The 21,563-nt window shown below is 48.5% G+C and overlaps 10 protein-coding genes across 20 annotated transcripts; 3 read left to right on the top strand and 7 right to left on the bottom strand.

Annotated features, from left to right (window-relative positions):
• The first annotated feature begins 620 nt into the window (after nt 1-620).
• On the top strand, nt 621-2,160 carry Cpr30F (Cuticular protein 30F). Its single transcript, XM_001356296.3, has 2 exons — nt 621-1,319; nt 1,396-2,160. Exons 1-2 carry the CDS (start codon nt 1,311-1,313, stop codon nt 1,825-1,827), a joined length of 441 nt encoding a protein of 146 aa, XP_001356332.1. The 5' UTR covers nt 621-1,310; the 3' UTR covers nt 1,828-2,160.
• A 28-nt stretch (nt 2,161-2,188) lies between these two features.
• On the bottom strand, nt 2,189-2,895 carry LOC26534002 (pupal cuticle protein Edg-84A). The gene is made up of 2 exons (XM_015180230.2): nt 2,661-2,895; nt 2,189-2,605 (listed from the first exon to the last, which is right to left on the bottom strand). The coding sequence occupies exons 1-2, from the start codon at nt 2,670-2,672 to the stop codon at nt 2,297-2,299; spliced, it is 321 nt and encodes a 106-aa protein (XP_015035716.1). The 5' UTR covers nt 2,673-2,895; the 3' UTR covers nt 2,189-2,296.
• A 106-nt stretch (nt 2,896-3,001) lies between these two features.
• Nucleotides 3,002-10,199, bottom strand: LOC6902771 (cyclin-dependent kinase F-4). Of its 8 annotated transcripts, none has more exons than XM_015180232.2 (8): nt 7,031-7,127; nt 6,404-6,613; nt 6,176-6,343; nt 5,774-6,112; nt 5,089-5,710; nt 4,584-5,025; nt 4,182-4,439; nt 3,002-3,572 (listed from the first exon to the last, which is right to left on the bottom strand). In XM_015180232.2, exons 2-8 carry the CDS (start codon nt 6,557-6,559, stop codon nt 3,422-3,424), a joined length of 2,136 nt encoding a protein of 711 aa, XP_015035718.2. In that variant the 5' UTR covers nt 6,560-6,613; nt 7,031-7,127; the 3' UTR covers nt 3,002-3,421. The 8 variants fall into 8 exon arrangements, 7 of the variants coding, with proteins under 7 accessions (XP_015035718.2, XP_033235203.1, XP_002132514.3 ...); XM_033379312.1 differs by having other exon boundaries at nt 3,002-3,265; nt 3,454-3,572; nt 4,584-5,710; XM_002132478.3 differs by lacking the exon at nt 7,031-7,127 and adding an exon at nt 10,097-10,199 and having other exon boundaries at nt 4,584-5,710.
• A 206-nt stretch (nt 10,200-10,405) lies between these two features.
• TbCMF46 lies at nt 10,406-12,632 on the top strand. Of its 2 annotated transcripts, none has more exons than XM_001356299.3 (6): nt 10,406-10,802; nt 10,865-11,145; nt 11,198-11,376; nt 11,432-11,981; nt 12,036-12,370; nt 12,424-12,632. In XM_001356299.3, exons 1-6 carry the CDS (start codon nt 10,586-10,588, stop codon nt 12,527-12,529), a joined length of 1,668 nt encoding a protein of 555 aa, XP_001356335.2. In that variant the 5' UTR covers nt 10,406-10,585; the 3' UTR covers nt 12,530-12,632. The 2 variants fall into 2 exon arrangements, with proteins under 2 accessions (XP_001356335.2, XP_015035719.2); XM_015180233.2 differs by having other exon boundaries at nt 12,428-12,632.
• LOC6902772 (enoyl-CoA delta isomerase 1, mitochondrial) lies at nt 12,527-13,710 on the bottom strand. Its single transcript, XM_002132479.3, has 3 exons — nt 13,323-13,710; nt 13,118-13,264; nt 12,527-13,066 (listed from the first exon to the last, which is right to left on the bottom strand). Exons 1-3 carry the CDS (start codon nt 13,572-13,574, stop codon nt 12,605-12,607), a joined length of 861 nt encoding a protein of 286 aa, XP_002132515.2. The 5' UTR covers nt 13,575-13,710; the 3' UTR covers nt 12,527-12,604.
• A 31-nt stretch (nt 13,711-13,741) lies between these two features.
• On the bottom strand, nt 13,742-15,054 carry LOC6902773 (enoyl-CoA delta isomerase 1, mitochondrial-like). Of its 2 annotated transcripts, none has more exons than XM_002132480.3 (4): nt 14,923-15,054; nt 14,549-14,838; nt 14,346-14,492; nt 13,742-14,292 (listed from the first exon to the last, which is right to left on the bottom strand). In XM_002132480.3, the coding sequence occupies exons 2-4, from the start codon at nt 14,771-14,773 to the stop codon at nt 13,822-13,824; spliced, it is 843 nt and encodes a 280-aa protein (XP_002132516.2). In that variant the 5' UTR covers nt 14,774-14,838; nt 14,923-15,054; the 3' UTR covers nt 13,742-13,821. The 2 variants fall into 2 exon arrangements, with proteins under 2 accessions (XP_002132516.2, XP_015035720.2); XM_015180234.2 differs by having other exon boundaries at nt 14,935-15,030.
• A 164-nt stretch (nt 15,055-15,218) lies between these two features.
• Nucleotides 15,219-16,491, bottom strand: LOC4816920 (enoyl-CoA delta isomerase 1, mitochondrial-like). 2 transcript variants are annotated; one of them, XM_015180235.2, is made up of 4 exons: nt 16,399-16,491; nt 16,003-16,307; nt 15,795-15,941; nt 15,219-15,741 (listed from the first exon to the last, which is right to left on the bottom strand). In XM_015180235.2, exons 2-4 carry the CDS (start codon nt 16,228-16,230, stop codon nt 15,274-15,276), a joined length of 843 nt encoding a protein of 280 aa, XP_015035721.2. In that variant the 5' UTR covers nt 16,231-16,307; nt 16,399-16,491; the 3' UTR covers nt 15,219-15,273. The 2 variants fall into 2 exon arrangements, with proteins under 2 accessions (XP_015035721.2, XP_001356336.2); XM_001356300.4 differs by having other exon boundaries at nt 16,003-16,237; nt 16,399-16,488.
• Nucleotides 16,492-16,569: 78 nt separating this feature from the next.
• LOC4816892 (translocon-associated protein subunit gamma) lies at nt 16,570-17,584 on the top strand. The gene is made up of 2 exons (XM_001356301.4): nt 16,570-16,839; nt 16,906-17,584. Exons 1-2 carry the CDS (start codon nt 16,692-16,694, stop codon nt 17,328-17,330), a joined length of 573 nt encoding a protein of 190 aa, XP_001356337.1. The 5' UTR covers nt 16,570-16,691; the 3' UTR covers nt 17,331-17,584.
• Nucleotides 17,568-19,461, bottom strand: yip2 (yippee interacting protein 2). Its single transcript, XM_001356302.3, has 5 exons — nt 19,311-19,461; nt 18,900-19,066; nt 18,056-18,829; nt 17,835-17,989; nt 17,568-17,768 (listed from the first exon to the last, which is right to left on the bottom strand). Exons 1-5 carry the CDS (start codon nt 19,327-19,329, stop codon nt 17,687-17,689), a joined length of 1,197 nt encoding a protein of 398 aa, XP_001356338.1. The 5' UTR covers nt 19,330-19,461; the 3' UTR covers nt 17,568-17,686.
• A 135-nt stretch (nt 19,462-19,596) lies between these two features.
• Nucleotides 19,597-21,497, bottom strand: Srp54 (splicing regulatory protein 54). Its single transcript, XM_001356303.4, has one exon. The coding sequence runs from the start codon at nt 21,363-21,365 to the stop codon at nt 19,818-19,820; it is 1,548 nt and encodes a 515-aa protein (XP_001356339.1). The 5' UTR covers nt 21,366-21,497; the 3' UTR covers nt 19,597-19,817.
• Between the last annotated feature and the right edge of the window lie 66 nt (nt 21,498-21,563).

Genomic DNA, 21,563 nt, shown 5'->3' on the forward strand with positions numbered 1-21,563 from the left:
GCTGGACAGCGGGCGACAGCAAGCACGGCCGCGGATGATGGAGAAGGGCGACAGGGGTCCTGGGGCAGAGAAGTCAAACTGTCCAAGTGCGTGAGCAGGCGGTGGCGACTCCAAAATTGGTCCACGACCACTCGCAATGAAATCGTAATCTTGTTCTAAATGAATGTGGCGCAAGATACGAATACGAATACTCATACGCACCGCACCGCCTGTCAGCTCCACCCCACTCAACTTCACCTGACCCCACTCTACTCCAGCGCATATTACTTCATATTGAATTTGGCAACGTGTTTGGTGTTTCGTTTGGTTTGGAGCCTTTACTTTGCCTACCTTTTTCGCATTGATTTGTGTGCGGAGCATGCGTGAAAGGCGAAGGCGACAGCACTGCCACCTGACCAGACCCAGATCTGGTCAGATCACAGATCTTGGGGGGCACGGCACTCTGGCGGATGTTGCAATTTGATTAATTAATTAAGTGGAAAATCGGTAAAGCTCTTTACGGCATTTCTCAGGTTTGTCGATCAAACGATCTGCGAATGTCAACGTGCAATTTGTTTGTTGTGACGGCGATAAGCTTATCCCCTTCCCATTCGGCCATTCAATATGTCAGTTAACTTGTCAGCAAAGTGATCCTAATAGTGGAGTTGTGGAGATAAAATGGAAGTGAAGTAGCCCCCACAATTTACTTAAAGGGCTAAGGGGAGACGCCAATAAAGATACGAACATTTATAGATTGATCTCTTAAGTATACTTACCGTCTGTGGTCAATCCTTCCTTTCTCATGATCTCTATCAAATACCATTATTCGAAATCAAATCTTTGAACCCACGAAAACCAACTAAAACCTATCATATTGGATTAATTGCTTCTCTGATATCAGACAACTTTCACTTGACTTTGGACCATGATCGTAGTTTGAATGGTATGCTGGGTTCCATTGTATGACTGTGGCGTATGGGTCACATAGGACCCGATTGACAATCCAGAAACATGAGCTTAGCTTTGCCTACATTGTTGCTACAAACTGGAGCAAAGCACTGTGAATGTTTTATTACCACAGTACAAAATTTGCCAAAAAATAAAATTAAAAAATGATAACAATTTTGCATTAGCCGGATTCCGGTTCGCGGTGCGTGGTGCGTGTGTTTGGGCTTGGATTTGGAATGGAGGTGGGGCCAGAGAGCTTTGACTCGACGAGCTATATAAAAGTTGCGAGCGCGACACTTGGAGACATAGTTCAGTGCAGGAGCCCCAAGTGAAGCCAACTACCAAGACACCACCGTCCAAATCCAAACAAATTCCTAGCCAAAATGTTCGCTGTAAGTCAAAAGGATAAGAGACAATCATGGAAGGAGATTCTCCACTAACCACCGTTCTCCATCCGCTCCATTGCAGCTTTTGTCTCTGTTCATCCTGGGTGTGGGCGCTGCCGCCGCCATCGAGCTCCCACTGAGCCCCATCTACCACTCTCCGGGTCTTGTCAAGCCCCTGCTGAAGGCTGTCGAGGTTGAGGCGCCCGCCCACTATGACTTTGCCTACTCGGTGCACGACGAGCACACCGGCGACATTAAGAGCCAGACGGAGTCCCGCAAGGGAGATCAAGTGCAGGGCCAGTACACACTGATCGATGCCGATGGATACCTGCGTACCGTGGACTACACCTCGGATGCCCACAATGGTTTCAATGCCGTCGTCCGCCGAGATCCTCTAGGTCACAAGGTGATCAAGGCTGCTCCCATTGCCAAGGTCCTGTCTCCTCTACCCCTGGCCTATGGGGCCCCAAAGCTGCTCGCCGCCCCCAAACTGCCCCTCGGCTTGTACCAATAAGTCGAAGAGCTGGATAGGCAGAGAGAGAGAGAGAGATATCAAACACTGATTTCATCGCATCGACGACGACCACCCATCCGCATCTGTATCTGAACTTTAGCCGAACTATGTTTTACCTGACACCCAGACACCACCTCGTATCGTATCGTATCGTATCTACATTCTACGCTCTAAACAAGCCCTATGCGTCTATTCTGCTTCCTCTTCGACGACTTTTCCACTAAGACTCTTCGCCACTCAACTACCGGTAGCGCCTCATATCGGTACAAGTGGGGTCCTATCTCATCTGCGTAATATTGTACATATTATGTGTAAATAGAAGGCAATAAATGCATTTTTAGAAAACAATCTCGATCAGACAAACACTTTTCAAACAACAGCCTGTGGATATATTGTACAAATACATATCATATGATCTATGGTAGTTTCAGAGTCCTGTCCGCTGAGAATGTCCCTTTTCGGTGTCTGTTCAGTAGCGGGAGATGCTGGCAACGGGCTCACGACGAACTTGCGCATTGAAACCCAACAGCGGATCGGAGGTGTAGTCCACAATTCGGCGATGGCCATCGGGTTCAATGAGGGAGTAACGACCCGTTACATACTCGCCACGCCGATGCTCGAACTGGTCCTTGACATCCCCAGTTTCGCTGTCGTGGACGGCATAATGGAACTCATACTGAGGTGGGCTGGAAATCAGCTCATCGGGGTGGCTGGCGATGATGGCAGCCTGAACAGCGGCAAATGCACACAGGATCAGGCAAACGCCAATGCTGGTAGACTACTCAAGGGCTTCTTTAGACTGCGGATAGACTTTCATAGTGTTTGGCGCTTACCCGGGCACTCATGCTGGAGCTAGCGCTGGAGCTGGAGATGGGGCTGTAGCTCTGGGTGGAACGTAATCGACTGATGACTAAGGGCTTGTCTCTACTAGCTTTTATATGCAGAGCCCATGGCCCATTGTCGCAGTGGCCAAGTTATGGGAGATGATGAAATTGAATCTCCCGCAAACAGTGCAATGCTTCGGGCTTATGCAACGCGCACCGACTCTTGTCGAAATCGTATTAGGGAAATGAAACCGAATCCCTTGCACTTGCTCCATCTCCAGTTCCAGTTTCAGATCCAGCTCTACTCGTATCTGTCACAAGGGGGGGGCGAATCAGCAACAATCTAGCTGTTCAAAACTCACTCGGATTATATTAGCATAGATTAAAGTACAGCTTACGCTCTTAGATCAATATTTAGCTTATTCTGTATCACAGCATTAACAACATTAACTCTAACTTTACGCGCTGATTGGATTCAATGCACTGATAGTTTGATGATTTGACGATTTGCATTCAGATTCAGTTCAAAAGACGTATTCATTCCATTCTGTTTCAGGTACAACGGCACTTTGCTAGTCAATGATCCCCTCAGAATTTATTCTCCAGCAGCGATCCTGGGAATATGATAATGGGATAATAGAAATACCTGGTGGAACGCCATGCATGCCAATGGCCCAATGAATTGTGGATTGTTGTGTGGTGTGGTGCTGCCCGAATTTTCTGTTGCTAACCGACTACTTGATTTGGATTGATTGGAGTGCTGTCGACTTCTACGCTTGCTGATTACCCAAATTCAAGTTACCATTCTCGGCCACCATCCAGGCGGTCAGCTTCTCATCTTCCGTTTTGTTGGTCTCATCCCAGGGGAATGCCGCGGCACCTGTTCCTGCTGCTGGCTTCGGCTTCTGTGTGTTTTGTGCTCTGAAAGAGTGTGGATGGATATTTCAATCTTACGTAGTCAGTAAGGGATCTCTAGGTCCTCAAATCGTATTTTATCTGGAGATTTGTGTTCCATACATAAATCAAATTCAAAGCAATAATTGGGATAGTAGTTTATCCCAAAACGCTACGTACACAGAGGTAGGCAAATAATAAGTTGTGACTACGGTAATCGTACAGATGCAATGATATAGTGACACTATTTCTAGATACTTCTACTTCTTCTCAAACGTATTTACAACTTGGCGTCGAATGTGGGTTTTTACCTTATTGGCCAAAAGCGACATTCTTCATCAATTGAGGGGGAGGACGAGGAGGAGTTATCACTTGTGGCACCCACACAAAATGTTCAATGACAAGCAAATGAAAAGACACAAAACGATGACAGAGAAACACACAGAGAGAGAGAGAGGGGAGAGAGAGAAAGGGAGAAATGGAGAAAGACACAGAGCACAATGTATAGAAAGAGCACAACATGGACGACATGGATGACAGAGCATGATCATGAGAGCATGAGGATTCAAAGAAGCATGGGACAAGGTCTACAAGAGCATGCAGGCCAGGGAGCCTCCTCCTCCGCCTCCTACTTACAGCGAGTCCGCGTGACTGCCGTTGTTCACCTCCAGGCTGCTCTGGGTATTTTTCTTTCGGATGCCGGGCCGCAGGAAGCTCTCGCCGAAGAGGTCGCGCTCTCGCCGGGCCCCACTCTTAGCTTGCTGAGTGGGCGGCACCGTGTGCGGGTACTTGCCGTCGCTATCGGAGTCCATCGAGAGCTGCCCAAACAGGTCCTCCAGCAGCATGTTGGCCTTGGCATTACGCTGGCGTTTGGCGGAGGTTTTCAGCTTGGAGCTGCACGAAACACAAAGACAAAGTTACATGGTGGAGGGAACGGAATGAATCTCAAGTGCAGCGAACAAAGATAAGGATGCTACACAGTAAAGTGCTCAAGAAAGTGTGCCTACAGTCGTTCCCTTCTAATGACAAACAACTCACCCGAGTATCTGGTCCAGATCATCAGATCTTAACGTGGACTCCTGCCCGGGCGGACGGGATCGCGCGGACAACCGAATAGCGGCTCCATTGAGTACTCCTCCACCCAACATTGATGATGCTTCATAGGCGGGATGTTGATGCTGCTGCTGTTGCTGTGGCTGGCGCACGATTATACTGGGCGGGGCATGGCTGGCGCTCACCTTGGAGAACACGTTGTAGACCTTGGCATCAGGGGCAAGGAGGGAGTTACGTGTCGCCGGTACATAGTAGCCTCCGTTGGTGGCAGCTGCGCCAACAACGAGCTTGGCATTGTTCTTGGCATTCTTGTTGGCCGTGTCGTAGCTCAGCTGGCTTCCGTTCACATAGATAGCCCCGGCGTTGCGGGACATGGTGTTGCTGAAGGAGACATTCGGGTGGTACAGCTGCTGTTGAGATCCCGCTGCTGCTGGCAATCCAAAAAGCTGTGCAATGTTGCGATTCAAGTAGATGTCGTTTATGGATTCACCTCCGTTCTGTGGCTGCTGTTGATGCTGTGGCTGGCCCTGATCTCCTGTGGGCCCGCCCAGGCTGGAAGAGTCTGCCAGGGCGTGCGGGATCGCTCCTCCACCAGCAACAGGCATGCGCATGTCGTTGCTGGTTAGGAAGTTCAGCTTCGGCTGGTACTGTCTCGGCATGCTCACGTTCTTTGACACACCCTTGCCATTGCTTAGGCTGCTGTTGTTGTTGTTGTTTATGTTCTTCATATTGTTCATGTTGTTGTTGCCCTGGTGGATGAGTTCGGTGACAGCCTGGAGCTTCTCCTGCACCGGAAGCACGTGGTTTGACACAGTTTGGGTCTGAGGTAGCAGCAGTTGGCCAGAAGAAGCCGCCGCATACTTGGAGCTCAGGCGGACATTCGCCTTGGTGGCCGCCGTGGGAGAGATCCGCTTGAGGGCGTGAAAGTACGGATACTTGAGGCTCTGCTGGGCTGTGGGACGCTTATCGGGATCGTAGGCGAGCATATCCTCGAGCAGATCGAGTCCGTTTTGGCTGCAGCGGCTAACCACGCTGCTTAGTGGCACTTTAATGCAATCTGGGTAGCGGAAGTGGATCATGGACGCCAATCGGTAACCATCCGGCCAGTCACCCTGCAATAAAAATAACATATTTCCAGATTATAATGTTCTGTTGTGGTCCTGAGCTGCACTCACCTTCTCTGGCGTGCCCAGCACGGAGCAGATCTTGAACAGCTGGTCCACCTCGCTGCTGCCCGGAAAGAGCGGTCGGAACGTGTACAGCTCGGCCATGATGCAGCCCATTGCCCACAAGTCGATGGTGCTGCCGTAGTTGGTGGAGTGCAGCAGCACCTCTGGCGCCCGATACCACCGCGTCGACACATAGTCCGTGAACGGCGGCCTCGACCTAATCTCCCTTGCCAAACCGAAGTCTGCTATTTTGATCAGCTCCGGGCCGGAACAGAGGAGATTTTCCGGCTTGAGATCCCGATGGAAGAAGCCATGACGATGCATGAAGGCCAGGCCAGTGAGAACCTAAACAGATGGGTTAGATGGATTATAGATGGCAAAATATCTCATTTCTAGCTGAGTGTTCACCTGGAAGAGAATGCTCTTCAGCTCTGGCTCGGGAAGGTGGGTGTCCCGATCCTTGATCATTTGGTAGAGGTTCTCCTTCATGTACTCGAACACAAAGTAGAGGGTGTCGTTCTCCCTGATCACCTCCTTGAGCTTGACGATGTTCGGATGCGACAGTTTCTTCAGGGACTGAAAATGGAAGGCGCTTATTCAGGAGGAATCAAACTCTAGTGCTTGTTTAGGACCCACCTTAACTTCCCGCAGGTTCATGGCCTCCTCCCAGGAGTAGTACTTTCGCTTCATCCGCTTTATGGCCACCTTCTCGCCGGTGTCCTTGCGCTGGCCCAGCACGACGGTGCCGTAGGTGCCGTCCCCCAGTTGGGTCAGCGTTATATATCGGTTCATGCTTATTACAATAGAATGGCACTCTTCAGTTCTTCACATAGTCTCTGGATGCACCTGCACAAAGAAATAAACAAAAGAAAAAGTGTAATTTATGGGCAAGCAAGAAAGCCTTTTTTATTATTTATACACCTCTAGCCAGACGGGAAAACCTCAAAAGAATCTGAGTTTCAATTAAATGACATGCACTAAAAAAGGTAATCGAATCGAATCGGCCATGAGCCCGTTGGCCGGACGTGTGTGCCCGATTCTCGGATGCCACCTATCCAATTGGAATCAATATATTGATCCAGAGGCACCCAACCGATAAGCTTGACCGAATTTCATTTGATTTAACCAAAAAACAACTCTCCGTCAAGGTCACAGATACCATCATACGTGAATGGGACAGAATGAGGATAGGATATAGAGCGGTGACGGGTCTGTAATTACAACTCGTGCCGCTTCCGAAGGAAAGTACACACGAATCAATACCCGCAGATAATGGAAGACAATTACTGTCGATTAACAAAAATCCGGCCAAATTCACAGCTGATTAAAAGCTGTCATGGCATTGCCGATTCAATGCCACAACCGAAAGGGTTAAGAATGAAAAACACCAGAACAGTAAGGAATCCATAAGATGGATAAGCGGAACAAATAGAGCATTTAGAAACACCTGTGTGAAGTTTATTATATTATTATATAATATTATATTATACCCCAAGAATAAATGAATAATATAGAATAATAGAATAGAATAATTATTTTAACAACTCATTTACCTACTGAAGATGAAGCTATAAATTCTTTTACTTCTCATAGTATGACTATCTGGGGCCATTGCCATGGGAGGAAGGTATTACTTTGGATTTGGAAGTTACTAGAAATCGTGATAATTCAAGAATAAACTGAACTGAATTGAGCTAAATGTCATCTCTCATTAGTATTCTATAACACAGCTTCTTTACTTCTGATTAGATTAGGTGTTTGCTTTACTGCCGTGCCCATCTTCGCAATTCAACAGGCAATGTCAATAATCAAACTAGAACTGAATGAGTGGCTAGGAAAAAATGTAATGCTAATCTTTGCCTATTCCAAAAGAATATCGTCCAGTCCAGGCGTTGGCCACAATGAGGAGTACAAGAATCTTTAGCTTCATCTTCAGCTTCGAAATGATTTCGATCCGCATCCGTCTGTGTCTTTTATAGAAGATTTATATTCCCTTCCCAAATCGAATCGGCAACGCCTTTTTAACTTTTGGATACCGATTATTTTGGGTGCTCGTAATAATACCACTTGTCAGCAAAAGTCAATTTGTGACGTTATTCTGACCCCTGAACATTACAGAACAAAAGAATTAAACAAGAACTGAATAAAAATTAAAAAAGAACTCAATTATTGACAATTTGAAATTTAATGACCTGAGGAATGGCAGAACTAGCTCTCATTGAGGTAGCCCGCAATGAACAGTGGTAGAATCTTCAGCTTCATATTCAGTTTTTGTATGACAATAGACCACCTTCTACTACGATTCTATACTACCACATAGAAGAACACAAGAATACAAGAGCTGAATAAGTGGGTAGGGAAAATGTAATGCTATTTTCTGCCCAGATCAAAGGAATATCGTGAAATTTCCGCATTGGCCACAATGAAGAGTACAAGAATCTTTAGCTTCATTTTTAGCTTCGAAATGATTTCGATCCGCATCCGTCTGTGTCTTTTATAGAAGATTTACATACCCTTCCCTAATCGAATTGGTAACGCCTTTTTATCTTTTGGGTTCCGGTTATGTCGGGTAATTGTAATATTACCACTTGTTAGCATAAGTCAATATGCGACGTTTTTGTGACCCCTGAACAATACAGAACCAAAGAATTAGACAAGAACTGAATATAAATTAAAGAAGAACTCAATAAAAATTCAAAAAGAGCTGAATGATTGGAAATTTGAAATTTAATGACCTGATGAATGGAAGGAATTGATTTTCATTCCATTGATTTAGGCCGCAATGAAGAGACGACCTCCTACTACGATTTGTATACAGTTGTTCTTCCAAACAACTGCGAGCCAAGACTGCAAATTTCTAGCATAGTCCGGCATGACAATAGTCAACCTACTTTAGTGCATAAGAAAATTGCCCCTGTCTGGCAGTGGCCACAATGAGGAGTACAAGAATCTTTAGTTTCATCTTCAGTTTCGAAATGCGTGGGATCCGCATCCGTCTGTGTCTTTTATAGAAGATTCGTAATCTTTCGTAATCGAATTGGCAACGCGTTTTTAACTTTTGGATACCGACTATGACCAAAGCATTACTGCGTTCTCATTTCGATCGGGAATCCTTCTAGTATCATTTCAATATACCATTAGTCATGCATTTTTGAGTAAAGCTTAAATATTTAAAGGGGGTCTTTTATCGATTAGCATGTACTAAAAGGTTCTCCACAAGGGGCGCTTATGCAAACACCGGACATAATCAGGAATCCATAAGTTGTCACTCTTGTACTCCTCATTGCTGGACTATCTGGGGCCATGGCCATTGGAGGAATGTATTACTTTAATGTGGTAGATACTAGGAATCGTGAAATTATATTTTTAAAAAAACTGAACTGAATAAACGTCCCCCTTATTGTTTCGTAATGGTCTTTTGGTCAGTCGGCGAATTCAGTTACTTGAGGTGGGAATACACAACACAGATACTGATACATACATACGTAAGGTTACTCCTGCATGACTCCTTTAGATTAGATTTTGTGAAGGAGGAATCTAAAGGCGTTTTGAGTCACGTTGAGTCCACATGGCTTTGGTCCAAAGTCCAACGAGAGACTTATGCAAGCACCGGACATAATCAGGGATCCATTAGGTAGGAAACACTTTTATTAGGGCATTGCGAATTCGATTGGGGACGGGGAATTTCTATAAAGATCCAATTCTTGGAGAACTTCACTCATTCAAAATCTAAAGATGAAGATGAGCATATTAGTACTCCTCATTGTTGGAATCTCAGGAGCCATGGCAACTGGTAGATGGTATTCCTTTGGATTAGGCAGATACTAGGAATCGTGATAATAAATTTGATAAATAGAATGGACACTGCGAATTCAGTTCCTTGAGTTGGCGAACCTTCCTTTCCATTGCCTACATAGATACAAACATATGTACGTATGGTATGGTAGCTCCTAGATACACATGTACGTACTTGTGTGTATAATTTTGACTTACGTTTTGGGAAGGAGGAGTCTTAGGGCGATTTGAGTCACGTTTTGGTGTGACTTTAATAGTCCAAGTGCTGGGCTGCCCGCACCGAAGCCTTGAACCCATTCACATTTACCTAATTTATTAGATTTGCACTTGGGACACGCACATCTCGGGGGGGGATTGGATTTAAGGAGTACTATATAAGATATGCGACTTTTCGCACTGTGTACAAACAAATAAACAAACTGAAAGGTTCGGGGGTCACTTTATCGATTGCTTTTCGGTCAATGGGGTCTGCTGCCTAGTTAGTATGTTATCCAATGCGAGGAAAGGCTTCGCTTCCCTATTCCCTAGTCGTACCTCAGCCACAATCGCATTTAAATCCGATTATCTCCAGTTGATCTCTGGTTGATTCGAGCCGGACGAATTGAATGGAGATTTCTCGAGTTTCGCCCTAAGTGGGTATCCCTCGCGAACAGGAGTTTATTTTAGAAGCAAACATTAACAACTGCCAGAGCCGATATCCACAACAACCCGACAACCTAAACAACCGCAACCCTAACTAGACCATCCCTCGCCTCCGCTGCACCCCCAGAGAGCCGAACGCACGAACGTCTACGAATGAAATCAATCGGGACGGAGAGCCGGCCGCACCGGAGAGACAGGAACTCCTTGCACCTGTTCCAAGAGTCAGCGACAGGGTGTAACACGCACAGACCGCGGACCAGGTGGTAACTAGGCAGGGCTCTGTTGTTTTCGGTTGCCCCAGCAACCATAACCTTGATATGGAATGCACTCGACGCTCCACGGCGACACCGCTGGGCAAATTTTGAGCGATAGTCAAGTGAAATGGACGAGCCGGTCAGCCAGGGTTCGGGGGATGAGATGGAGGAGCCGGTGAGGGGCTTCCTGGAGGAGGTCAACTGCCCAGAGCCGGGCATTATTGATCGGCAGATGATCGAGACCGCCTACCTGGGGGAGGGACAAAAGGGCGAGTCGGGCCGCCTGCATCAGCTGGAGCCAGTGGTCTACGAGCGTATTCGAACCATGCGGCTGGAGTTCAAGAGTGAGTGGGGGGCTGCGCAAGAGTGCTCTGGAGCGGGTCTAATCTGAAGGATTGCTTTGAAGATCTCCTGCGGATCGACCACCTCTGGATGCTGCCCAATCTCACCAAGCTGTGCCTCAACTGCAACAAAATCGAGGTCATAGAGCACATTGAAATGCTCACGGCCCTCAAGGAGCTGAATCTCAGCTTCAATTACATCACCAAAATCGAGAACCTGGAGACGCTGGTTAACCTGGAAACCCTCTCGTTGTTCAGCAATCGCATCAGGAGAATTGAGAACCTTAGCCTCAAAAAGCTAGTCATCCTCAGCATTGGCAATAATCTGATCGACACGGTGGATGGGGTGAGACCTCTGTCTAAGAGATGACATCTTTAAATTACATCTTCCCCACTAGATCGAGCGACTGCGCTTTTTAAACAGCCTGAAAGTCTTGAATCTGGAAGGTAATCCCATTGCGCAGAAGCCAGATTTTCCACTTTCTCTCTATGTGACTGCCATTCTGCCTAAATTAAATTACTACGAATACGTTTTCATCAAGGCGGACACCCGGGAAGCGGCGCAGAAGCGCTTCTAGTGAGAATCACTCATCCATTCCCTTATGCGGGTGACCAACTCTTTTCTCCAACAGTCGTGAACTACGCGAGATCGAGGACAAACAGGAGCGCGAGATTCAGGCCCTTGAAACGGATGCTAGGGAGGCAGCCGAAGCAGAGCGACTGGCATCCAGCTTTGTGGAGCATCTAGACGGTCAGCAGCTTTACGATTCCCTGTGGCGAGACGACGAGAACGGGCGAATACTGATGCTGGTGGGGGCTCCGGCGCATGAGCTGTCAGAAGAGTATGCCAAAGATATCCACCAGTTGACTCAGAGTATCTACAAACTGGGTCTAAAGCGGTTTGGAGAACGCGAAGAGGAGATCCGAGACTTTAATGCCAACCTGCAGGAGGGCCAGCAAGAGCTGCAGTCGCTGGGCCAGTCGCAGATCGAAGAGTTTCTGCAATACAAGGAGCGAACTTTCGAAGTGTTACGCTCGAAGTTGAGAGAGCTGGAGGAGAGCGAAGACGGGTCTGAAGAGTACTCCCAGGTGGACACCCTCAACGGACAATTTGATGATGCCCTTAACGAGATGTGGCAGAGCTTGATGTCTCAGGAACTACATTTGCACGAGGCTGTTGAGGTGGGGAGCAGATGATTGAATGATTCCTTAAAATAATATTCTCCAACTCCGCAGGAATCCACGCTAAACTTCCATCGCAAGATCTCCCAGCTGATGGCCAGCTTTGTGGAGCAGGCTCAGGTGTTCTTCCTCCAGCTCCGCGATGTCTGCGGGCACTTTGCAGACAACATGACGGATATCGTGACGCAATTTCTTTCCGACAAATTATCTCGTCAGGAACTCGGGTCTGTTCCCAAAGAGTTAACAATGTGTGTGGACGATCGCGAGGAGGTCCTGAAGTTGGTCGAAGGGATGCGGACAGCCCACACCTATCGCGTTGAAGAGCGCGAGGATCGCATGGCCAAGCGCAGCAAGGAGTTCATTGACAAGATGATCCAGCAGCTGAACAAGTGAGTGGAAACTGAATTCAAAGGCAACAGAAAGCTATTGACTCTCTTTTCAGCAAGGAAGTGGACCGCCATCGTGCAAAAATATTGGAAATCAATTCGTTCATGGAAATGATGACAGAGGCTCTAGGCAATCTTCCACGGGAGTTGAACCAGGAATAGTTTTGGGAGTAACAGTTTAATATAAATTTCAATAAATGCAGCATTTTGGACAGCATCAGTTTGATGCTATTTCTTCTATTTTTTCTCCTTGAGGCCCTCGAGGTGGGCGCTCAGTCCCTCTTGGAACAGTGGAGTATTGATGTAGTCCACACAGGCACGTAGGTCTCCGGCACGATCCCTGAGCAACTCGGTGACATCGGAATCCCGACACATTCGCTTGGTCAGTGTTCTGGCAATGGGATTGGCCTTGTCAAAGGTGCCAATGAAGGCAGCACACTGAGCCAGGGCCTCCTTTTTGCTGCCGGCTACCTCATCGATAAGACCCACCTCCAGGGCCTCTTGAGTGCTGAATAGCTTACCTTGGTTCAGCGCCCGCTCGACAATTCTCCGTGGCAGCACACTCTGGTAGGAGAGCATCATCCACTTGGAGACGAGGAAACTAAACCGCGTGGCATGCACTCCGATGACGAAATCCGGCAGCATGACACGGTATTCGCAGGCCGTGGCCATAATGCAACCAGCGGCAGGCGCATGACCCTGAAATGGTAAAACGATTAGGGGCTTGTTCGATGCAGAATAGGGACTTACATTAATGGCCGCTGCTGTGGGAATGCCGCAGAGATGCAGAGCCAGCCACAGGTCTTGGAAGATCGTCCAGAATTCCTTCAACCTCTCCTGATCGGGTTTGTACAGCTCTTTGAGGTCAAGTCCAGCGGAGAAAACCTTGTCATTGCTCTGGAAAATCACAACGAAATCGTGTCATAGAAAGCCTTTGTCCATTGCGCAGACTCACCGACGTCAAAATGAGCCCACGGCTCTTGTTGCACTCAATCTGGTTTATGGAATCAATTAGATCATGCATCAGATTCAAGGTGAGAGTGTTTACGGGCGGCAGATTCATCGATAATGTGGCAATCCCACTCTTGTCGTCCACTTCGATCGTGGTAAGACCCGAGTTTTCTCCATTTGAGAGCGATCGCAAAGATTGGCTGCAAAGGATGGGTTTTATCTGTCGGAGACTGCCTATTAGGCTGTTGCGCAACATTTCGAAGACTTTTGAACTTGAGCAGCAATCACGCACTCAGCGACAGGCATAAAATTAAACAAATAAGCTGGTTTTTTTCATTTGCGAACCGAAAGAAAACAAAAAAAAATCAAGCCGCAGCGTCAGCTGATCTGCAATCGATAACGCGGTATCATGAAAACTGCCTATCGGGTGGAACGAATTTAGTTGGATCAAAACAGAACATGAAATTTCAGTTGATATTTGGTTTTACATATAACAAAAATGATCATTGCTTGTTGGCCTTCTTCTTCAGACCTTCGAGATAAATGCCTATACCCTTCTGCACCTCTGGCCGGTTGACCAGGGACAGGAAATCATCCACGTCCTGTTCGCGTTCCTTATGGAATTGGCGCAAATTGTCCGCGCGGAACTGTTGCTTGGTCAGAGCACGGGCTACGGGATTCACTTTGGCGAACGTGCCTATGAAGGCGACACACTTGTCCACAGCCTCCTCTTTGCTGTTGGCGATCTCGTCGATCAGGCCCTCCTGCAAGGCTTCATCCGTGGTGAACAAGCGACCCTGAGTGAGAGCCCGCTCCGCCACTCGTTTTGGCAGGATGTTCAGATAGCCCGAAACCAGCCATTTGGGCGCAATAATCCCAAGTTGGGTTTCATTCAGTCCAATTATACAATTTGGCACCATAACACGATACTCGCAGGCTGTGGCCAGAAGACATCCTCCTGCTGGGGCGTGGCCCTGTGATATTAGCTTATAATAAAACGCTTCGGTAACCATATCTACAGACTTACATTGATGGCAGCTGCTGTGGGCACACTGATCCCATATAGATCGCACCAAACATTTTGTAATTCAGTCCAAACGGCACGAAGCCTTTGCTGGTCCGGCTTATACATTTCAAGGATGTCCAGGCCAGCAGAGAATACCTTCGGACTAGCCTGGGAATAAATACTATAATTATGCTGGTACGTATCCTGTTTCAAGAGTGTCTTACGGATGTTATTATGAGACCACGGCTATTGTTGTTCTTTATTTCGTTAATGGATGATTTAATATCCAATAGCAGTTCCAAATTTTGTCCATTTACGGGGGGACGGCACATTGTGAGCGTGGCAATGCCGGTCTTGTCATTTACTTCCACTGTGGTCAGCTTGATAGCGGTGGACATGAGACGTCTGCGGCCTGTGCGGCCCACAAAGCTCAAGAGTCTGGAAGACATCGCTATCACCAAAGTATACAAAAGATGACCTTTGTTCTGCCGGTTTGCAGATTGTTGCCCTGAAGCTGTAAAGCATAGAATGATATAATTATACAAGCAGTGAAGGAATTCTTTTTATATAAAATATATTTCTGAAGTATTCCACACACCTTTTAAATTACCTCCCAGATGAATTCCAAAATCAAAATAATCTTCTCAGCTATAACAGAGCCTGTTCTGCCACTATCGACCAACGACTGTATTTTTCCATTCGATTATCCTATCGTCGCACCTCTGGTTTGAATTGGTAACAAACTGATTGTAAAACGAGCGGTCGTTCTGCTTGATAAGAATCCTGCAGCACCTTGATGGTGTCGGCCTCGAAAAGCCAAATCGTTTCTCGTCTCCTCCTTCAGTGTCTTTCCCAGAATCACAATGTTGCCGCAGAAGCAAGTTTTCTCCAAAATTCGGGGATAAATGGCTTTATTTTTTTAATTGGCAATTATAATTTCAATAAATGGTTATTTCTTGGCCTTCTTCTTCAGACCTTCGAGATAAATGCCCAGACCTTTCTGCACGGCTGGCTGGTTAATAAAGAACAAAAACTTCTCCAGATCGTCCTTACGCTCGTTTTCCAATTGCTGCAAATCGGCTGCGCGGAACTGCTGTTTGGTCAGTGCCCGAGCCAAGGGATTCACTCTGGCGAATGTGCCTAAGAAGGCGGCACACTTTTCCACCGCCTCTTCCTTGCTAGTGGCAGTCTCGTCGATGAGGCCAATCTGCAAGGCCTCCTCTGTCGAGAACATACGCCCCTGATTGAGAGCCCGCTCTGCCTGACGTTGTGGGAGAACGCTTAGGAAAGACGACATGAACCACTTGGGCGCCACAATGCCCAGTTGCGTCTCATTCAAGCCGATGGTGAATTTTGGCAGCATAACTCTGTACTCGCAAGATGTGGCCAAAAGACATCCTCCAGCGGGGGAGTGGCCCTACGAAAACAAATCGTTAGAGCAGGCGTGGGTTTCTGTGGCTGGAAGCTTACATTGATGGCAGCTGCGGTGGGGACACTGCTACCATAGAGGGAAAGCCAAACCTCCTGCAGTTGCGTCCAAAAGGCACGAATCCTCTCCTTTTCGGGATTATACATTTCCATGATATCGAGACCAGCTGAGAATATTGTAGCATTGGACTGCAAGTGTGGTATGCGATTGATTAGATGTGCGCGCCAAGAATTTATTGCACTATCTTACGGATGTCAGTATGAGACCCCGGCTTTTGTTGCTCTCGATTTCGTCAATGGATGTTTTTAAATCCTTGAGCAGTTCCAAGTTGAGTCCATTTACTGGCGCCCTGCACATGGTGAGCGTGGCGATTCCTGTTTTGTCATTGACCTCCACGGTCGTCAGCTTGGTGGCGGTGGACATGAGCCGGCTGGGGCCACTTCGGGCCACCAGACTCAAGACTTTTGTTCGGAGCATTACGATTCTGAATTGAACGAAAGGTGTAAACAACTTGAAATGACCTTTGGACAGGTGCTCTTTCAGAGATAGTTTAGCTTTTAAGCATACAAATTAACAATTAGATTGTCTTAAATGCAGCTGCAACATAAACCAAATGCTGACTGCTCTGTTTATTCATTAGCGTACCTTTAATTTCAAACTTATTTATATAAAAACAAATTCCGCTCAGCTGCAGAACCTGTTGCGCTACTATCGGCAAATGGTACTGTTGCTATCGGCTGGCGACTACTATCGGCTGCCAGGGCTGTCACATAGACGTCCCCGGTGCAACTCTGCCTTTGACGTTTACACGTCACATCGGCGAGAAGCCGACTACCCTCGACTCTTGCATTCGTGTACACTTCGTTATAGACTTTTCCGTGCGTTGGTAGCAACTTTCACTGGAGCTCTTGCTTTTGTTTAACTGAAATTACTGAAAAATGGGCTCTGGCAAGCAACAAAAAGTGCAGTCTTCTGGCTTCACCAAGGAGGAAGAGCTTCTGCTGCAGGATTTCAGCCGCAATGTGAGCACAAAGTCCTCGGCCCTGTTCTACGGCAATGCCTTTATCGTGTCCGCGGTGCCCATCTGTGAGTAAAGTGACACGTTGTTGATTTTTGGGGCCGACCTTTATGAATGAAAGTTGTGCTTTGCAGGGCTCTTCTGGCGCATACACAACATGGATCTGTGGCCCAGCTCCATTCTGTTCGTGTTGGTGACCGCCGCTAGCACCTATCTGATGGCCACTGCCTACAAGAACATCAAGTTCCAGCTGAAGCACAAGATCGCCGGACGTCGCGAGGACGCTGTTACCCGCGAGGTGAACCGCCAGCTGGGCGACGACAAGAAGGTCACCCGCAAGGAGAAGGACGAGCGCATCCTCTGGAAGAAGAACGAGGTCGCCGACTACGAGGCCACCACCTTTTCGATTTTCTACAACAATTCCATCTACCTGGCCGTCATCATCTTCATCAGCTTCTTCCTGCTGAAGAACTCGACGCCGTTTGTGAACTACATTTTCTCCGTTGGCCTCGCCAGCGGAGCCCTGGCGCTCTTCTCCACCAGCGCCCAAGTGAACTGAACAAATTTCGTCATCTACTCGTAATGTTAGGCCCTTTAAGAGATTGATTCCCTACCCTAAACAGCGGGCGAGAATTCCGTTCATCCAAAACTCGTACATCGGCTGAGACATATCATCCATCAGTCGTCCGATAAGCATTTCCAGCAATGAACATAGAAATTTTTATAGCATGAAGATGCAATTGTTGTCTTTCTTGTAGAAAGCTGATCAACTTCCATTCGCAAAAGATTTAATAAATTGTAAAGATAAAATAATTTCTTTATTACTAGTTAAAGGGGTTTCTCTTTAGCGAAAATTTTCAGTACTAATTTAATCGTAAATGCGGAAAGGAGTCAGCTCTAGCTGGACAATCCAATTTAGACAGCCTCAAGCAGCAAGGCAATGCCCTGGCCACCGCCAATGCAGGCCGAGCCAATGCCGTACTTGAGTCCCTTGCGCCTGCGAGAGGGAGATTGAAAAAATGATTATATCTCTACTCGGACCGTTCAACGAAAGACAACTTACTGCAACTCGTGGACCAGGTGACCGGTGATGCGAGAGCCACTGGCACCCAGAGGATGTCCCAAGGCAATGGCACCGCCATTTACATTCAGCTTGGAGGGATCCAGCTTCAGAGCATCGGCACAGGCAAGAGTTTGGGCAGCAAAGGCTTCATTGATCTGCACAGGGAAAAAGGGGAATCGGTCAGCCGGGTCTGCTCCCATTTAAATGGCATTTCGTCTCACCTCAATGAGATCAATGTCCTCCAGCTTCTTGCCGGCAACCTTGAGTACGTTCTGGATGGCAGGCACTGGGCCAATGCCCATAATCTCAGGGTTGACGCCCACAAAGGAGAAGGCGACCAGGCGGGCCAGGGGCTTGAGGTTGTACTCCTTCAGAGCCTCTTCAGAGGCAACAATCACGGCGGCGGCTCCGTCACAGATGCCAGACGCTGTGCCGGCCGTAACAACTCCGTTCTTCTTGAAGAGCGAGGGCAGCTTGTTCAGGCCTTCGATGGTGGTCTTGGGGCGAGGATGCTCATCGATGACAAAGTCCACCTCCTTTCCCTTCACCTTCAGCTTGATGGGAGTGATCTCCGCATCGAAGGCGCCCTCCTTCTGACCCTTCTCCCAGTTCTTCTGCGACAGCAGCGCGAACTCATCCACACGCTCCCTGCTGATCTTGTACTGATCGGCCAGGTTCTCGGCTGTGAGGGCCATGGGCAGTTTGCAGCGGCTATCGGTGAGTCCTGCCCACAGCGCGTCCTCCAGATTGTAGTTGGCCCCCAGGGTGGTGCCAAAACGAATGTTGCGGGCAATGAACGGACTCTGTGACATGTTCTCCACGCCGCCGGTGAGCGCAACCTTAGCTCCGCCCACCAGAATGTCCTGGGCTCCGTTCACGATTGACTGGAAGCCAGATCCGCACAAGCGATTGATTCCCAGGGCGGGCTTCTCAATGGGCACACCACAGTTGAGGCCCACATGGCGCGGTACGTAAATGCCGTCCGTGGAGGAGGACTGCAACATAGAAATCCATTTACCCGATCAGTTCGATCCTGAATGGAATTTGGGTTCCGTGCCCACTCACCGCAATCACATTGCCGACAATGACGGTGTCCACCTGCTCTCCCTTCAGACCAGCCGCATCCAGGGCAGCCTTGGCTGCCACTGTCTGCAGCTGCGTCTGATTAATGCCCTTCAGGGCGCCTCCGAAGGTACCAAAGGCCGTGCGCTTGGCAGCCACGATATAAATACCTACGTACAATTATTATAATATGCGTGTAAGCAAAATGATTATTCAAATTGTGGGAACTAAATCAGAACGTTGTTTTTCATTCAACAGGTCCAAAGTGCAACCGGCTCTGTGCGGGGGATAGCATCAGATAAGGCCGAAACAAGTCCAAAGTTCACTCTCAGCAAAGCCTCTACCAGTCCCTCTCACGCACATCCGTCTCCCAGGAACCCACTATCCTCCGATGGGGGTGTGCCCAATATATACCTTTTGTTGCTGCAGACATCTTGTGTGGATTTCACTTTTAATTCTTTATCAAATGCAGGTTATACAGAACTTGAGACGCTGACGACAACCGTTTGGAGGGGACAACTTTCGACTTCTGTTTAATTCGGACGCTCCGTCGCTGGCATATTACTGCGGAGAAAAAGCTTTCAGAGCTTCGCAGTTTCCATTTTATGGCGGAAAGCTTTGCTGCAGCCGACAAACAAGTATTTCCTCAGCTGTGCCATGCACTGAAAGAAATTCCTTCAAATGAAACAATGGGGGGAAATATTGATCTTAGAAGCTTAATATGTATTTTCAATGACTGCTCTCGAGTGAGGATACAATACGTAATTCTGCAGTTCTAAATTTGACTTTATACTTGATGGAAACTAGGAAAGAAAGTGTAGAAAGGAGGAGGAATCTCATACTTGACATCATATTATTGGGGATTACATTACTTAAGTGTGTACTTTATATGCATTAGTGTGCGGTCCATATATCTAGGCTCTAGGGGGAGTTGGATATATCCATGTTGTCCGACTTCTCGACGCTCACCGATTTGCGCGACTTGGAATCGGCGCTGGAGCGCGAGCTCTTCAACTCTATATCTTCGGAGATGACCTTCAGTTTGCGTCCTGATGCCTCGGGTGTGCGAGAGCGTTCCCGCCGCCGGACGACCGAAGAGGCAGTCTTTGCGACAACAGTGGACACATCTTTACTGCGGCTTGTACGGGACTTGCTACTTAGGGCGATCACCGGTGGTGGCGAGGGCGAGCTGCGTTTGCTGCGCGACCTGGGCGAACGGGAGGAGCGCTTCTCACGGTGCGACTTCTTGCTGCGCTCGCGAGAACGAGAGCGTTTGCTGCTGGTGCTGCCACCGGCCCCATGCGAACGGGAACGCCGGGAGCGTGAGGTGCTGCTACGATGACGGGACCTAGAGCGCTTGCCGCGCGCTCTTGATGGTTTGCCCCCGCGGGAGCGTGACCTACGCGAACGGGAGGTGCTGCGACGGTGCCGGGATCTGGAGCGCTTGCTTCGCGAACGTGACGAGTGCTTTCCTCGAGAGCGAGAGCGCCTAGAACGCGAACCACTGCGTCGCTCCCTGGAGCCAGAGCGACGTGAGCGTCTCCGGGACGTCGACCGATGCGAGCGAGAGCGGCTGGTGCGGCGATCCCGAGAGCGCGAACGGGAGCGGGACCGACGTCGCTTGTCCTTGGCCAGCATGCCGATCACTGGATCAATAGCGGCCGATATCATACTCTGCGCCTCCTTCACAATGGTCATGGCCTCCTCGATCTCCGCCTGGGCCGCCTCGTTGGACTTGGCCTCTGGCTTGGTGATACAGTATGTCGAATGGTAAACACTGAGATAGCCGCCCTTGAACTCCTGGCCCTGCATGCGTAGGGCGTGGATAATGCTGGTCTGCTCACAGAATTCGATCATGCAGTATGTCTTGTTGTCCTTCTCGGCCCAGCGCGCATATTTCACTTCACCAGCACGCTGGAAGCACTCCATTAGGTCGTCCAGGCGCCACTCGTTCTTCACATCGCACACAATAATGGTTCGCCGGATCTCCTCGATCTTTCGAGCATCATAAAACGACGGCAGAGCCGGATACTCTGGTAGATTGAACTCCACCAGCTTGGGGTCATAGGTCTTGATAACCTGTTGCGGCAGCTGCCCCTCGATGCGATTGATCACCTCGGGAGGCAGTTTCGAGTCGGGCTTCTGCAGGCCCGGCACTATTGTGCCGTTCTTGAGCATCTCGAGAGCGCGGTACTCCTCGGGAATGGCCAGCACGGGGATGACAATCAGGGCGCGATCAATGAATACCGTGTTGGTGAGATGCTGGGCCACAGGAACACTAGTCGTTTCCGTGTACTTCACATAGCAGATGCGCGACTGCACGGGACACGAGACATCGCGGATGGTGGGATAAAGCCGGATCTCCTCAATTTTGCCGATGTTGCCGAACAGCGTTTGCATCTGGTCCTTGGTGGCCTGCGGCGCAATGTTGGTCACCTGTATAACACGCGGAGTGTTGCCGCCCGCCATTGTCGCCAGTTTGCTGGTGCGCTCTCAGCTCAAAAAACGTTTTATTTGCAAGAAAAATACTTTCAATTAACCTACAAGCAAGCGAAAAAATTCAAGGGTTGCAAGCGCGTCACACAGAATCCATTGCCATAACAGGGTTGCACGTTACGCACGCCATCTGCATCGATATATCGTATCGACCGTACTCGTGACTATCGG

The sequence above is a fragment of the Drosophila pseudoobscura genome, chromosome 4, assembly GCF_009870125.1.
Source record: "Drosophila pseudoobscura strain MV-25-SWS-2005 chromosome 4, UCI_Dpse_MV25, whole genome shotgun sequence".
NCBI classification, from domain to species: Eukaryota; Metazoa; Arthropoda; class Insecta; order Diptera; family Drosophilidae; genus Drosophila; species Drosophila pseudoobscura.